We start from the raw sequence: 16,610 nt of genomic DNA, 5'->3' as shown, positions 1-16,610 counted from the left end.
ATGTCAGAGGTCATCTCACCAAATACTTCTGGAGCACTTGTCCATCATAACAATCCTCCTCCAGGTCTTTGACTATGATCCTGTCTTCCTCCAACTCACTATTGATCCAGTCAATCAGGACCTGCACATCACATCAGGATACGATCATGCAATCAAACCTTCTCCTTCTATGAACTTGTCTGATTGTGCTGAGGACACATGTGTTTGGGGACTACCTTTAGAGATCTTTAAATTTAAGATTTTCCCGCGATGTTGGGTCCAACATGATCCTCTCAGCATTTTCCTCTGATGAAGAGAAGTGAGAGACATACATATTTTTTTTATCTCACATAGATACAGCCACAAAACACACACTTAATGTTCCTATCACTTTCACATCAACAGTGATTCCACGGTGACTGAAGACCAGGCGTTTCTACTCCACCCACTTTCTTTCCTGCTCCTCCACTGTCAAAGTCCCCATTAGTCAACACGTGGCAACATATTCATATGGACCTCGGCACCTTTGACAGTGAGCTGCCACAGACAATACATTTTAGGAAGTTGATAATATGTAAATTCTACACTGAGGGGTTGTAATGGGTGTAAACGGCTGCACATCACGGCTCACTGGTTTCATCCACAGTTAAATAAAAGATTGATAAACTATTTTATCTTTGGAATATTTGGTTTAATAATTCCTAAAGCAGACAAATTTCAAATTTGACTGTTACAACATACTATGAGTTCTTACTACAGCCGATTGTTGAGGTTTTTGTACAGGTAGCCACAACATATATTAAGCCCTGTCAGTCAACCTTTAGTTTATAACTCGTCAAGAGCATCCACAGGCACTTTTATATAATTCATCTATAACAAGTCACATCTATGATGTTTCACGACTGTCGATATAGTGCATCTGAAAGCGTATGCATGTTTATGAGTGTAGTTTTATGAATGCTTTGGATGTTGTATTCACAGATTTAAGTGTCAATTCTGGCGACCTCTGTGGACAAAATCGGTATCATTCATCATCAGGCGGCATTTCATCTATTTCAAGAAGATCCGACTGATCTGACCCCGATGGCAGGCATTAAGAAATTAATAACATTTTTCTCACTGATCGTTGTGTTGTTATGTAGGTCATATTAAGGCATCCGCTTCAAATTACGACCATTCCATTACAAGTTATAAACTCCTTTTAGTACATTAAAAGAAAAGTTATTATAGTGTCATCTTACACAATATATATTAATACAGACTTATCAATGGGTGCAGGATTTTACTGTTTGCAGCTGCCCGAGGTGGAGCTACTTTGAAGTGCCGCATGTACAGATAGATGATGGTTCCCAACCTCAAGGCTGGGACCCTCTGGTAGATTGCAGGGGTTAGGAGATGATTCATTGGGTGAGGAAGAAGGTTTTGCTACAGAACTAGTTTAATCTGGGGGATTTTTCATGAACTGTGATCTTTTCTAAGTCATTTTACCTCTTTGGGCAGCTTGAAGGGGAATGTCTGTCTGGTATTGCTAACAAAACTCATAGACATCTAAAATGTGAGAACCACAACCAAATCTTTAAATATATATTATAGTTTATAAACTACTGACTGAAGCTGTCTAATAAATGTAGTGGAGTAAAGTCACCGAAATGGAAACGCTAAATTAAAGTAGTAAAGTATCATACTTGAGTAAATGGAGCCCACCTTTCATTCCTTTACATCGCGTGTGTTTTGTGTGTATTACCCATAGTGTGTCCTCTGGATGGATGTCCGTCCCTGAGGGAAGCATGGAGCGTTGATAGCATTCTTGCCCTCCTCTGGAGATCGCTTACTAGTGAGACAACAACACACACACAAAAAGAAAAAAAAAAACATAAATCAGCTCAACAAACTAAATCGAAAGAAAAACTGACAGGTGATATGAAACAAAACGTTTTTAGGAAGCGACATTACATGTATTTCTATACTTTAGCTCTTCTATGCTGAAGCAGGCAAAGACTGTGTGACAGGAATAAAAGAAGACAATACAAAGAAAACATGTCAGTGTCAATGGTAACAGTATTAGTGCACATCATCATCACAAATTCCCCTTGTGGGAAAGGTGTCAATTTGTCTGTTTTTGTGTGCAGGACCTGTTGCTCCTCTGCATTTAACACCACTTTCTCTTTTACCATCAGTCATAGTCAGACACAAACTTTTTTTCCCCACAGTCTTAAAGGGAAACTGTCGGTTACAAAGTCTTGGCGAGTACTACTACTTTTGTGACTTCAGCGTGCGCTGCTTGAAGTGTCACAAGATATCATTTGAGTTGTGTCAAATACAAGTAAGATAAACTCTGAGGGTGTGGTTGAAGATTATATTATTATTATTATTATATTATTTATTATTATTATTATTTTATTATTATTATTAGATACAAAATATCCTGCTGTTCATTTCTGTTTGAGGCTAGCGCTCAAGCTACACTGGAGTTGCATTTCGGATGTTTTATCCATTTCTAAACTCGTTTATTGTAACTGTCATCATTATGTCCTGTTATGTAAATCAAATCTGTTTAATTATATGCATGATCGGTTTAATAACATTATTATTATTATAATTAATCATGTTGCTTTGTCACATTTTTATCAGGAAGACTCAAAAACTAAATTTTTTAAATATAATATGAATTATTGGCAACCATGTTATTTCTGTAACCGCTTATCCTTATCAGGTACAGGCTCTGGAACCTGTCCCTGCTGGCATTGGGGCGAGAGGCGGGTAGTCATTCATGTTAAACACTAAATTAGATAATTGACTCCCATCATGCAGCAGAGAAAACGTATTTATAAAGTATATTCCACATATTCACTCTTTAGAAAATATCGGCACTTGTTGTTGTCAAGCCTTGGTTACAGAAACTTCCGAAAGCTCTTATGATAAATGTTTAACTGGAGCTGAGCTGTCACTTCCTAATTTTTTCTGCAGAAGTTCTTCCCTTCCATTACAGTTGTGTTATTGGGCAGCAGTGTCCACCAACGCCTTATTTCAACAAATACACTTTAAAGTGTGTATCCTGGAACTTCAAAGTGCGTTTAATTGAATTATTTGACATAGTACAGTTAGATGAGAATTTCGTCTAAAACGGAACATTAAGTTGATTAAAAGGTGACGGGACACACAAAAAGTAAAAAACACCAACACACACTTTGGAGTCACGCTTTGGTAAAATCAATTTCTGCTGAGATGCTTTCGCTTCTAACTGGGAGACACTCCAGGGATTGAAAAGCTTTCTTTCATAATGGACACAATTGCTTTTATCTTCTGCATTTCAATTTGTAGGAGCAGCACAGGCTGGACCACATCAATTGTCTCAAATCAAGTCATTTCATTGACTTTTCTATTTATAATTGAGCAAGGAGAACCAAGGCGAAGACAGAAACAGAACAAAATTGCATAAAAAGGATGTAAGTCATTTTTATGATCCAAAATATGACGAAAGAAACGGCTGTTCGCGGTTAATCTGGACAAAATCTAAACTTCAAAGCATGTACGAAGAGAGGTATACAGAATTACCCCAGGAGGAGGGTCCCCACAGGTTTCCTGTCTGATTCAGCTTTCTCATAAGAGCTGAGTCTGAATCTCCCAACGGATCAGCAGTTTGCTTTGTAATTACAGAGCAAGCTTGCTGCATTTCATCATAATTGTGCTGCTTCCTCCAACACCGAACCCCCCCACCCCTCCTTTGCCAATCTCACTGCATTACTGCTTCTCTGAACTATTGGACAGAGCTCTGGCACTTCACCACAGTCAGTAAAACGTGGGAGAAAATCTTCAAATCACACGATGTAATTCATTTACCACAGCAGATTTATGCAGAACGACAAAAAAAATTCTTTCACTCCCCTCGACTCACAGAGACACACAGGCGATCCAATAATGTCACGGACACGTTTCAACAGTGACTGCTGTACTTACTCCTTGATGACCTCTTACAGCAGCCACACAACCCATTACTGGATATTAACCTGCACCGCACAAAGGTAACCAGTCTCGGTTCCCTGTTCCCCTTCCAGTTCCTCACAGCCAACGTTATTACAATTACCTTGTTTCTTCCTCTTGGTCCCACACAGCAACCCGCCATGTCCCTGCTATATAAACCTCTGGATACCCCACCGATGGCAACGAAGAGGGAAGGTAGAAAATGTAAGTGTGTGCAGGAGGTTGTGTGTGTGTGTGTGAGTGTGTTTGTGATCCCAGGGCTGTTGGGCTGAGCAGTGGCTGGGAGGGGGGGGGGGGGGGCGTCATCACGTGTTTATTTCTGTCACAACCCTCCACCCCCTCTCTGCGGTCCAGTTACAGGAGACACTGAGGAGTGTGTGCATGTGTGTGCGTGTGTGGTGTGTGTGGTGTGCGTGTGTGTGTTTGTTTTGCATGGACGGAAGGAACACCACACTGGACTGAATGCACCAAAGCAACCTCTCAACTCTGGACGCACGACAGGCTTCACTGACCTATCACAGGTATGGTATGGACTGGATATCCTTTCATTTATTATCCATATCAGAGCATGCAGCATGGTGAGAAAAAAAAAAAAGTATTTTCTCATGCAAACAATGCCAATTTCTGATTTTGTTCTCGTTCAGATGAGCTGCAGTCTAGTATAATTTCATAACAATGTAGGAAAATAGACTTATTTCAGTGCATGAACTCCGCGGGCCTTTAATATGTTTTGCTGCAGGGAGAATCAATCCGGCAGCGGCTGTTAACAGAATTATACTAATTGAATGCAAACAAAGCCCGGAGTCAACAAATTATCTTACGCCGGCTTCGTTGCACAAATCTGTGTAAAAAAAAAAAAACTCCTGTATTATAAACCAGTATGTAAAAGGACAAAATGATTTGTCTGACAAACAGCAGCGACATATGTTACGATTCCTTCTTGCTTTGGAGACACAAAACGTTTGAGTATAATCGGTCGCGCATCGTAAACAACAGCGTAAAGCTGTTGAAATCGACCTGTAGTTTGGTTCGCTGTTCCCTGAGGGGCAGAGGGGCGGGTGGGGGGGGGGGTTTGGGAAGATATAAATAATGCAGCAGTATGGAGAAGACTGACTGGACCTTAATATAGCTTGGTTATTTACACCAACACTGGCACCAGTGAGTAACAGTCCAGGAGATGATGGCGTCACTTAGTGTGATCCAAGGGGGCTTTTAGAGGTATTAACCATGACATGAAACTCTTAACTTATTACACCTGATGTTTGCTCACTACTGCATGTTTCCTTCCTTATCCACTTAGTTGTAAGGCTGTTTCTACTGCTGCTGCTTCCCTCTACGGGGACATAAAACTGTGCTGTGTGATATCTGTGGCTCTTCCTGAGATCTTCCCTTCATCATTTCTTCCTGTTAAAGTTTGTGTGTGTGTGTGTTTTCTTATGAAGGGTCGAGAGAGTCGAATGTTGTGAACTTTTTAAAGACAAATTATATCATACAGATATTGATGTTTGAGTTTAAGATCAGATCTGCAATAGTTTTTTTTAAAAGTATTTTTGGGCCTTTTTCAAGCTTTTTATTTTTGACAGAAGATAGCTGAAGTGTGACAGGAATGCAGCGGGGGCCGCTGCTCAGCCTTCGTACATGGGGCGGATGCTCTACCAACTGAGCTAATCGACACCCTCCATAGTTTATCTAACTGTTAAATTTTGTTTTTAATACTGTGATATGAGATGCGGAGTATGACATTTTACATTGATCTGGAGATCTGAAGAAGATAAATTTGTGTAATGGCATGGATGTTAAGACATTCTGTCTGTCAAATTATCTTTGCTGCAACTTCCTTTACAATATTGGTCAACATATGGCCACAACCCATATTAATAAGCTAATATTAGTCATTATATCATACTATATATAAATTAAATTGACTTTACTTGCAGTCCATAGGACGGCTACTTGAATTATTGCTCAAACAGCAAATAAAGTGACTTATTTGGAGTAACTGTACTCTCAAAATATCTCTTGTAATAGCTACTAATAATACCACAACTAATCCGTCAATATGATTGACCAGCAATTTGGATGTTTTTAATATTTGTACAGTATTTATTGAAGAGTGGCGAGCTAATTCTAAAAAACACCTTTCATATGAGCCAAAGACAGAAAGCAACAGTATGAACATGGATTTGATTGTATTTAGTGATGTTAGTTTAAGCTGCATCTTTCTGGACGTATGCACAATAATACATAATGCATAATTTCTCTCGATCGCTTTTTTGATAGTTGCTGTGACGATGCAAATATAAATGAAGTGAAGTGAACACAAATCAATATATAGGAATAATAAAACTACAATAAAACAGAGACTTACTATTTTCAGCATCCATCCTAAAACGTCTCTTATGTTGTCATATAATATTGTTATGTTATATTTTGCCTTTTCAAAGTGTAAATACTCTTCGCCCCTCCGGGGTGATAACAGTGAGGATGTGACACTTGTCCTCTCAGGCCTTATAAAGGAGGTGGAGGAGGAATGTTTGTGTTGCTTTCACTAACTATCACTACTACAGCAGTGCACGCTGCTGACGGAGGGAGCTGTGCCTTGTCAGAGAAACGCAGACTTCCTTTCAGTTTATGAGGATGACAGACAGACAGACAGACAGACAGACAGACAGACAGACAGACAGAAGGAGTCATGAACATGCAGTGTTTAAAAACTGTCTGCAACTGGACTGTGTTAAAAAAAAGAAGCTTTTATGTCTTGTCAAATAGCCTCAAGCAACACTTTCCATCCCTTTTCTTATAATAAGGAGCGTCTGAGCGCCTAGTAAACGTGCTGTTGCTGAGGCGTGCTGACACACTTTAAGAAACTGTGAGTCCCTCTATTAGAAGGAACAATACAAGTACGCTATTAGTGATTATTCAGCACATGTGAAACAACTTTTCCAGTGGCAACTCATCTCTTGGGTGTTCCCCTTTAAGAGTATAAAGCACCACACCCAATTGTAACAGAAACCACAACAGCAGCAGCATGTGAGGCCGCATGCTGTGCTCCAGTAGCAGGACCTGAACCTCAAAGACTCTGCTCCTGTTTAGATTGATGTCTAATTCTAACATCGCCGTCATCTTCGGCCTTTAAAATAACATGGATCGTCTGAGCTTTGTTCTGCTTTGACCACACAGTGGCACTGCACTCAAAGCAACAAAAAAAAAAAAGAGCTCCCAGACAGAGGCGCTGTGGCTGTGTGGGATTCATCACCCACAGCACTGAGCTACGGCCATATGTTCAGTCTGAGAGACTACCAAGTCAGTAGGGTGGAGGTTGATACAAATAAAGGAACAATTATATATTTATGTTACAGCATTCATTATGTATGAATAAAATAATCAAATACTCATTTTTAGCTGCACTTGAAAGGTGAATCTTGGTCACATTCATATTACAGCTTCACCACTCTGTAACAGGAGGACGATTATTCTCATTAACTTATTAACCCGGGACTCCACCTCCCTGTTATCATCTAATCAACTCGCTGAGCTGAAATACAGATTTCTCCGTTTAACCCTTTGAGGTAGTAGCTTTGAGGTTACAAAAATCACTGCATTGGCATATATATAAACATGGCTGCAACTAATTATTATTTCAATTATTAATGATTTTGATTTATTAATCTATATAGAGTTTATAAAATAATGTAGCATCCATAGACAAAAATATGGACCAGAGACAGAGCTGACACTCAAGTGTCGAGTTTTTTTGGCATTTCTGCTTAATAAATTGACTCTAATAATTCACCAATTACCAAATTGCTTGCCAATTAGTTTCCTTTTAATCAACTAATCTACTAATTGTATCAGCTCTGTGATGAAGCTATATGATGATATATCATTTTATACTTTTACACTACACAGCTGTCCTGTGGTGTTAAACTCTAAAAACTGGGGGTGCTAAAAAAGAAAAACAGTTTCTGTGCAATGTTGCTTTAAGATGTTCAACTATTATTTTTAATATCTTGATTAAGACATTTCAAAGCCCTTCACATGTGTGGAATTTAATGTGGCTCCTGGACAATTAATATGTCTTTGTCCTCCTGCTGGTTGACCTCCTTTAATGGACATTACAAACACATGGCACACACACACAAACACAGACACACACACACACACACACACACACTGAGGCGTTAAACCCTGCAGCTGTCTGTTTTACCACACACTGACTGGCCTGTGGGAGAGCAGAAAATAGTTTGGTCAACAACTGGAAAAACTGGCACAAAGACTCAAAAGACTGTCTTGATATCCTGAACACAAATCCTCTTACACCTTTATCTTCATAAGCTCACATTCCTGTCACCGGTCACAGACTGTGTGATCTATTTATGTTTATTACCTCATGTGAAATGCCTTTGGAGTCACTCAGAGGCTTTTGTCTTCCAGCCTCTCATTGGCTTACAAGTGTTTCTGAGCCTCAAAAACAAGAGTTTAATGATTGAACCTGTAATTAAACACTAATCAGAAGAGAGTGCATTGACCCACATGGCATTATAAAGTGGAGATAAAGTGAAAAATGTTATAAATCATGTGCACAGCTCGTGATTGAAGTGCCAGTGAGAATATTTTAAATAGCGCGTCATGTGATTGCAGCACCATGGACAGAAACACAACAAAGGGAACAACAAGAGGCATTTCATAATGTTAGAATATGAAAATAAAATAATAATAATAAATGACTCACCTTCTTTAGCTTTTTTCTTCCGCACCAGGGTTCCTCCTAATTTCCCGAGGAAAGACTCGTCCTTCTTCATCTTTGCGGACTGCGTGCTCGCAGATGTGCTCCCAGACATCCTTCAGTCTGTGTGCGTGATGCGTTTGCGTCTCCGCGCTCCTTCTTTCTCTAAAAAGCTCTGTTAATAATGTCACTCCTCCCTGTGGTGCGTTCAGGCACCGATCCAGTCACAGACTAAAGACACACATACAGGCAGGAGTCTGGAGGGAGGGACGCTGTTTTTTTGGGCATCAGACGAAATGACTCACATGTGAGTGGCAAAGCTTCATCTGCTTCAATGTTTACTGACGGTACACCTCACAGCGCCACCCCACGGAAGGATGGGAAACAGGCTTTCCAAGGTCAGGGCAATGAAACCCCCCACCCTATTTAGAAAATATAATAACATTCATCCTCCATCCATCCATCCATCCATCACCTGTAACCATTTATTCTCATCAGGGTCACGGTGGGGCTGGAGCCTATCCCAGCTGACTTTGGGTGAGAGGCAGGGTGCACCCTGGACAAGTCGCCATCTCATCACAGAGCTACAGTAATGTCCCGAAATGTATTTATTGTTAAATATGACAAACAACAAATAGATAAAGTAAATTATGTAGAGATCCAAGCTGATGCAGTTGAAAATCCTCCTCATTATTAAAGTAAAAGGTAGCACACTATAAAAATACAGATTAAATTTATTTAAGTAAAAGTACAAACATAATCATCAGAAAATGCACTTTAAGTATCAGAAGCTTGATATAAAGAATGGTTTCTGTCAGTTATTAGAAATTTTAAGCATTAATGACACATTAAAAAGGTTTATTACAATCTAAAATATTAAATACCACCACTCCTGCAGGAGAAACTACAGTCGCCACAAAACTTGTGAAAAAAACTTGAAAGACCCAGAGGCGGTGTTTGGTTTGTCCATTCTGGACTACTGTAGAAACATGCCAATGCAACATGACGGACCTGCTCTCTGCAGATATAAAGGGCTAATTGTAAGATGACAAAAACATTATGATGTTCAAGTGATTATACACACAGAATACAGTATATATGAATTACTGTATTCAGTTCTCCTCCACTATATGATCTGAAATGTTACACACTGGACCTTTAACATGTGAGCGGTACTTTAATGTTGTTCATTCAACTGTGAGATGAATGAAGGAAATGTATATTCCTATCCGAGATCTGGTGGAATAAAGAAATAAAAGGATAAAACTTCAAAACAGATCATTTTGCAAAACCAAACGATCACTTCAGACACCTTTACAAATAACATATGAAGATACTGGACAAGATTAAGAAGTTATTTAAGACCTACTATTGGGAAATCACGTATAAAGATTAGAAGATGAATATTTATCATATCAAAAATAAGAGTGAGCAATGAGAAAATCATTTGTGTTTTTCATCTCCTCGTAACTCATAAACCCTGTTCATGGTTCGTATTTGTCAAGAATTCAATTTTCTCTATGCATCAAAAATGCATTTAAAAAAATACTGTTTATTTAGGGCACAATGTGTTTGACAATAAAACCTGAGAATATCTTCAGCTTCAGCGCTCACCTCCTCCTCCACTTTCTGGTGCTGTTTTTAGGAGACAAACACTCAAATTAAAATAGTACAGAAACTCTGTGGATGTCAGATAATGTGTGATTTGTTTATGCGATGCTGCTGAATTTACCTGTAGTCTGCAGCAGCTTCCAGTCCACCTGCAGCCTGTGTCTCAGCCTTTCCAGCGCCTCCGCATCCTCTGGTAAAGGAGCATGAAGCTGCCCTAGAGAGGGGGCAGGGTCCCCGAGGAGAGAGGAAGCTGTGGGGGCAACACATGCCTTCTCTTCTTCCTGAAATAAAAAAAAATTATTGGCCATTAAAAGTAAAACACCAACAAAAAAACAACAATTGCTGTTCATTAAACCTTACCCAGACCTCTTACCTGCATGAGTACCAGTGTGTGTCCCTGTGCCAGGCCCTGCAGCAGTCCTGTTAGTTGTAGCCACACACCGTCACACAGCCCGCTATCTGGCATACGAACCAGCAGAACCAGGCTGGGGTCATACTCGTACGCCAGAGGCAAAAGGAGGCCTAACACGGCCTGCATGAACCCTGACACGTCCCCGCAGCCCTGTGAGAGGACAAATAAACACACATCGGATGTGTTCTCATCTGTTATAATACAATCAGACAACAGAACAGTAATACTGAAATACATGCAACATTAGAATCGACCGATCCTCTCGTCCGCCGTACCTTCTTCAGGCACACAGGAATGTAATATTTGTGTTCCTCTGAACGCTTGTTGCTGAACTGCACCAGGAGTGTTTTCCTAAACGTTGGAGAGAGTTTTCTGTCATCGTGGCGTTCGTGCTGTTGCAGGCGAACATCTTCATTCAAGTTTTATCACTACGGTCTAATTCAGGGAGCACAAAAAGATAATCACCCGTCCTCTGTGCTGGGAATCGGGACCGCTGCGTCTCCGACACACACGACCAGAACTCTGCATGAGGAGAAACAACGGCTCTTCAAAAAACCTGCGAGTGACGTCACGGATACGACGTCCACGTTTTATACCATCCTATCAAACAGTCGCTGCACATATGACATTACATCCACGTTGCCATACCGGTTGCTAAGAGCAGCTGCGGCATGCTGGACAACACACATCATCGCCATGGAGACATCACGCACCAGCGCCAAGCCGCTGCAGATCTGGGAGGCAGTAATTAAATATGTCATCATCTTGCAGCTCATGTAGGCAAGGCCAGCAAAGGGGAAAAAGCTGTATTCACAAGCAGACCACATCACAGCACTCGAGAAGACGCAAATAATATCCTGACTTGACCTCATTCTTCTCCATGTTGTCCACGAGGGCAGTGAGACCGGAGAGGGTGTCGAGATCATCGCTGTCATCTCCATCTTTTAGGAAATTCTCCCTTTATTTTGGAAAAACACGTTTTTTTTTTAGAATATAGATGAAATCTTTATATTCATATAAAATCCATTACTATGAAAGATGTTAACTGAAAGAATCACAGCTCTATACCTGAGTTTGTTGACTATGACCGGGTCGGGATCATCTGATGAGCTGAAGCGCTTACATCCGTCCGGACAAGCCACGCCGTCAGGAAGAAGTAAAGCGGTGCGGACTGGAGGTACGACACGTTTCGGAGGCTCCGGCCACGACTCTTCTTCTGCACTTTCCTCCTCTTCAACCTTCTCTAACCTCTCTCCTTCTTCTCCTTCTTCTGCTAATTTAATGCGCTTTGTGCTGATGTCAGAAGTGGGTAGGTCAGCTGGAGAAAAAAGTCATGAACTATTTTATGAATATAAAAGCAGCAGAATGATAAAAAAAAACAAAAAAGTATTCATAAAATACTACTAGTTATTATACCTGCATGTTTTAGAGAGGACCAGTACTGTTTATGAGCTGATCGGACACAGTGAAGGGACTCAAGTGCACTGAAAAAAAAAAGACAAATACATTCACTACAGTTATACACACACACACACACACACACACACACACAGACAAGTCAATGGTCTGACGTGTGAATTTTTCGAGACAGACCTTTGACAGGGACCATCGAGGTTTGTAGGTGGAGGCGCAGGATCTCCAAGCAAAGTTTGAACAGTCTGACACACAGACTGGGGAAGTGATGTCAAGTTGTATCCTCCCTGGAAAACATTCACACAATAAAAGACTTTTACAACCCAGTGATCCTCCGTCAACATGACGGCAGCAACACATAGAGCTTTCACAGATGGATAGTACGATGAAAAGTAACAAAGAAAGAAACATAGTGGGTAGAATTCACAGCAGAAAAGACAAGATAACTGACGGGGTCTTGAAATTTGAAGAAGATAATAAAGATTGTTGTTGTCGTGCGGCCTGACCTCCAGCACAGCACACAGTTTCCCTCCTGCGAGGTTCATGAGGAGGTGAGTGAGGTGGGCAAAGACGTCTGGGCTGGCACACATTTTACCCTGAAAACAGAGACAATGTATCTAAATAAAGAAGCCACTGACTGTGCGTTCAGAACACACACAATAAAAAGGATATAGAAAAAAAAAAATCCAGCAATACTGCAACTGTTTCAGAAGCTTCATCGTGGTGTTTTCATTTCATATTCAGTACCTCAGGGTCACCGATGGCTGAGTCAAAGCCTGCGCACACCAGGACCAAGTCTGGGCAGAACTGTGACAAAGAATAAGCTCAAATGAACACGTCGAACGCATCACTCGTCTCTAAGCAAAACGTGAATTCTCCGAAATGGCTAACCTCGTATGCGACTGGCAGAAGGACGTGACAGAAGACTGAAAGATAGTCACTGTTCTTCATTCCCACCTGAAAGAAAATAAATAACGGGAGCTCATTAATAATCACAAACCTAAGATCTCGATTAGTTCAGTAACAATTAGAATCAGTCGATATTCAATCCAGGAACATTTTCTGTTTTTAGCTTTAAGGCTTGATATATTGATGTAGTATGAACTGCATTCATCTTCATCACTATTTCTGTGGGTTACTTACTTTGTTCCACGGTACGTTTATATTGAATCCTGCTCCTTTCTCTTTGCCAACACTGTCATAGTCTGATTCTCTAAGCTGCGGCCAGAATTTCTGATGTTCATAGCGGTGCCATGAGAAGTAGAGCACGCTGAGGGGATAAATATATAATTAAATAAATATGTAGAATTGAATATGCCAGAAGACAACATCCACATATAACATTGGGAAACACTCACCTTGGATCATCTTCAAAACAGTACTGCACCCCTTGACCATGATGTACATCCCAGTCAACTATCAACACCCTGAAAAAAAACAAAATGATGTGAATATATATGTAGCAGCTTTCAGAGAAATAATCAGAGAAAAAAAAGAAGTAATTTTACCTTTTAACTCCATATTTTTGCTTTGCGTATTGAGCTGCGATGGCCACATTATTGAACACACAGAATCCGTTGGCAGCACTGCGCATACTGTGGTGTCCTGGAGGTCTGTCAACAGTGAAGGGGACGTGATATACATGTGAATGTATGTGTTTATTATTCATTTATTTGTTTCCACGATAGCTTTCATCCATAACTGACTCTAATGTTTCTGTGTTTGCCTTCATTAATAGATTTCTGTAATCAGCACTGCTGCGTCTCACTAGTTGACAGCCTCACCTGACCAGAGCCATGCCATTCCTCACCTTCCCCGTCATAACACTGTCCACAAGTTGCAGCGCGGCCCCTGCAGCCAGCTTGGCACAGTGATAGATGTTCTACCACAGTAAATGAGAAAGAGGATTGGTTAGGACCAAGTTGTCGTCACCACAACCTTAGATCAGTAAGAATATTAAGCGCAGGACTAACTGGGTGGAAGTAGACGTCACCATATTGCAGGGTGAACTCCTTCAGGTCCTCCAGAGTCATATAGGGGGTCTTCTTCACTGCCTCCAAATACTCCTCACTGTAGGGAAAACAGCAAAGTAAATTCAGCCGAGCTCATGAGGATGAAAGTGAACTGAACGAGGCGGTGCTCTTTGAAGGCATCAGCACCGACCTGTGAACCAGAAGAATGTCGGCATCCGTCGCCTCGCGGACAGGCACGGAGACACAGCGATCAGCCAGACCACTCTGGACCAGAGCTTCATGACTCACCGTCAGCCGCTCGGGTACCTCGATCTTACAAGCAGGGCTGGAGAAGCAAAATGGAAACAATGTTCCAGACAGTATATGAATAATGTGTTGAAGTTTGAATTCAAGTCTGTATAGCAGGCATGTTCAAAGTCCGGCCCGCAGCTTCATTTTTATAATATATTATTTATGGCCCGCCAGGATTATCAGATACTGTTTGGCTGGAAGATTTGGCTTTTTTGGTTGATATAATGAAGCATCTTAATGCACTAAACATTAACCTATAGGGACGTGTTATCTACCTGTAGATTCTGAACTGAATTTTGTGAAAAAGAAGAGCAAGAGTGACACGTTTTAAACCTAAATGTTAACGGACTTTGCATTACTCAGAATAAGTCATGTTTAAAATGAACACGAGGTTCAGATTTGTATCAACTTCATGCAAGTTTAACGTAATCCATACAATTTATTCTGTGTTATCTGACTTTAGATGTGAAAGAAAGGAAGAACTGGTTTTTAGATTTGTTCACGCCTGATTTGGTTTAGATTTGGTGACATTGCTATTACATTGGGCGGCAGTAGCTCAGTCCATAGAGACCTGGCTTGGGGAACCGGAGGGTGGCCGGTTCAAGTCCAACATGAACCCAAAATATGGACGGTGGACTGGTAGCTGGACAGGTGCCAGTTCACCGAACCCATCCCAACTGCTCGCAGGGTGCCGGTCTGGCTGTCTATCACTCCACCATCTCTCTCCCCACATTTGCATGTCTATGAGCCTTGTACTTGTACTGTATGTGTGTTTGGAGTTAGAAATGCATGCAAATAAAAAAACTGAGTGAAAAAAGAATTTGAAATTGTTTTCTTTATTCATTCATGTGTTATTATTTGGCCCCCGGGAATCTGTCCACTCATTCATGGTTTGGAAGATTTAGTCATTAGTAGTTGAGTCATTTTATTTGGGCACCTTTAACTTAATGTTATCAAGTAAAAATATAAACAATGACTGTACCTATGTATCAGTCAGAAAACTAACTCTTAAATAAAAAAAAAAATGCATGCAAATCAAAAAATTGAGTGAAAAAAGAATTTCCCCGTTGAGGGGATTAATAAAGTATATCTCTAAATGATAATTGTGGCAATTAAATTTTTTTATTTATTCATTCATATGTTATTATTTGGCCCCCGGGCATCTTCACATTGTCAAATCTGTCCACTCATTCATGGTTTGGAAGATTTAGTCATTAGTAGTTGAGTCATTTTATTTGGGCACCTTTAATTTAATGTTATCAAGTAAAAATAAAAACTGTGTATATATATTATATTATATATATATAAATAAATAAAGAAGTAGCACTGACAGAAGGTAAATTAAAGTCCTTAAACAGCGCCATGTATCAACAAACTGCATAACAAAGACGTTGCTGTCAAAATAAAACTTAAGGGTGCATGTGATTATTTTTTTAACTTTAATGTGACACAATTAATTCAGTAATTACAATAATTAGGCTACAGGATGTTAGCTTCGAGGCTAACAACAACAACAACAACTCGGGTTCGCTTCACTAACCGCCCCGGCTAAGTAGCTACAACAAACCGCAACTTCAGTTCCTACCAGTACAAATAAACATATTGGTCAAAACAATAATAATAATAATAATCTGAGAGGAACATTGATTGCACACTAATGTTTTTATTTATGGTACCTTTAATACCATCTGTAGGGTTCATAAGCAACAGACAGTAACGTAAATTACCTTGGTAATGCAGCGTTATGTGCACAGTTTCTGCACCAACATGCGGTTTAAAATCTGTACTCACTCCACCCAGAGCAGTTTGTATTTGGTCATCTCCTCATCGTAGATCAGCGCTGTTCCTCTTGTCTTCATTGTTTCTCAGTCCTGCTGCTTTCTGAGTGAAACATACACTGCAGCAGTTTCTTCCTGTGGAAGTGCGGATTGTTTCTGATATAAGCTGTGCACAAAGTAAAGAGAAAGCCAACAGCTGCTGTGTGTGCACATCAGGAGGAGACTTCAGTTCATGCAGCATGGACACAAGAGTCTAACTAATCTTCTATGAGTTTTATGAAGGGTGTCAAACACTTTACTGGTGCATTAGCGCCAACCTCTGGATGGAGTCAGATAAGTTACTGCTGCAGCAGAGACCTGTGCTCTTTACAATTTCAAAATAAAGGTGAAGAATGCCACTAATATTACATATTATTCCCTTTAAAATAAAAGGATGTCGTTGCCAT

General features: G+C 40.3%; 2 protein-coding genes across 2 annotated transcripts in view; both read right to left on the bottom strand.

Annotated features, from left to right (window-relative positions):
- parvb (parvin, beta) overlaps window positions 1-9,035 on the bottom strand; it is a 21,870-nt gene extending 12,835 nt beyond the window's left edge. The window contains exon 1 of the mRNA XM_010752223.3: window positions 8,693-9,035. Coding sequence (XP_010750525.1) covers window positions 8,693-8,801 — 109 coding nt within the window. The 5' untranslated portion in view covers window positions 8,802-9,035. The remainder of the gene's footprint in view (window positions 1-8,692) is intronic.
- Window positions 9,036-10,218: 1,183 nt separating this feature from the next.
- hdac10 (histone deacetylase 10) lies at window positions 10,219-16,452 on the bottom strand. Its single transcript, XM_019275928.2, has 20 exons — window positions 16,178-16,452; window positions 14,286-14,420; window positions 14,096-14,192; window positions 13,907-14,004; window positions 13,631-13,735; window positions 13,481-13,549; window positions 13,266-13,392; window positions 13,014-13,079; window positions 12,870-12,929; window positions 12,629-12,718; window positions 12,303-12,409; window positions 12,126-12,193; window positions 11,778-12,027; window positions 11,577-11,667; window positions 11,358-11,443; window positions 11,175-11,231; window positions 10,985-11,060; window positions 10,671-10,859; window positions 10,419-10,578; window positions 10,219-10,321 (listed from the first exon to the last, which is right to left on the bottom strand). Exons 1-20 carry the CDS (start codon window positions 16,243-16,245, stop codon window positions 10,290-10,292), a joined length of 2,031 nt encoding a protein of 676 aa, XP_019131473.2. The 5' UTR covers window positions 16,246-16,452; the 3' UTR covers window positions 10,219-10,289.
- Window positions 16,453-16,610: the final 158 nt, after the last annotated feature.

This window comes from Larimichthys crocea, chromosome XXI, assembly GCF_000972845.2.
Source record: "Larimichthys crocea isolate SSNF chromosome XXI, L_crocea_2.0, whole genome shotgun sequence".
NCBI lineage: Eukaryota > Metazoa > Chordata > Actinopteri > Sciaenidae > Larimichthys > Larimichthys crocea.
Note: the sequence above shows the minus strand (reverse complement) of the source record. Positions and strands in the feature narration are given on the sequence as shown.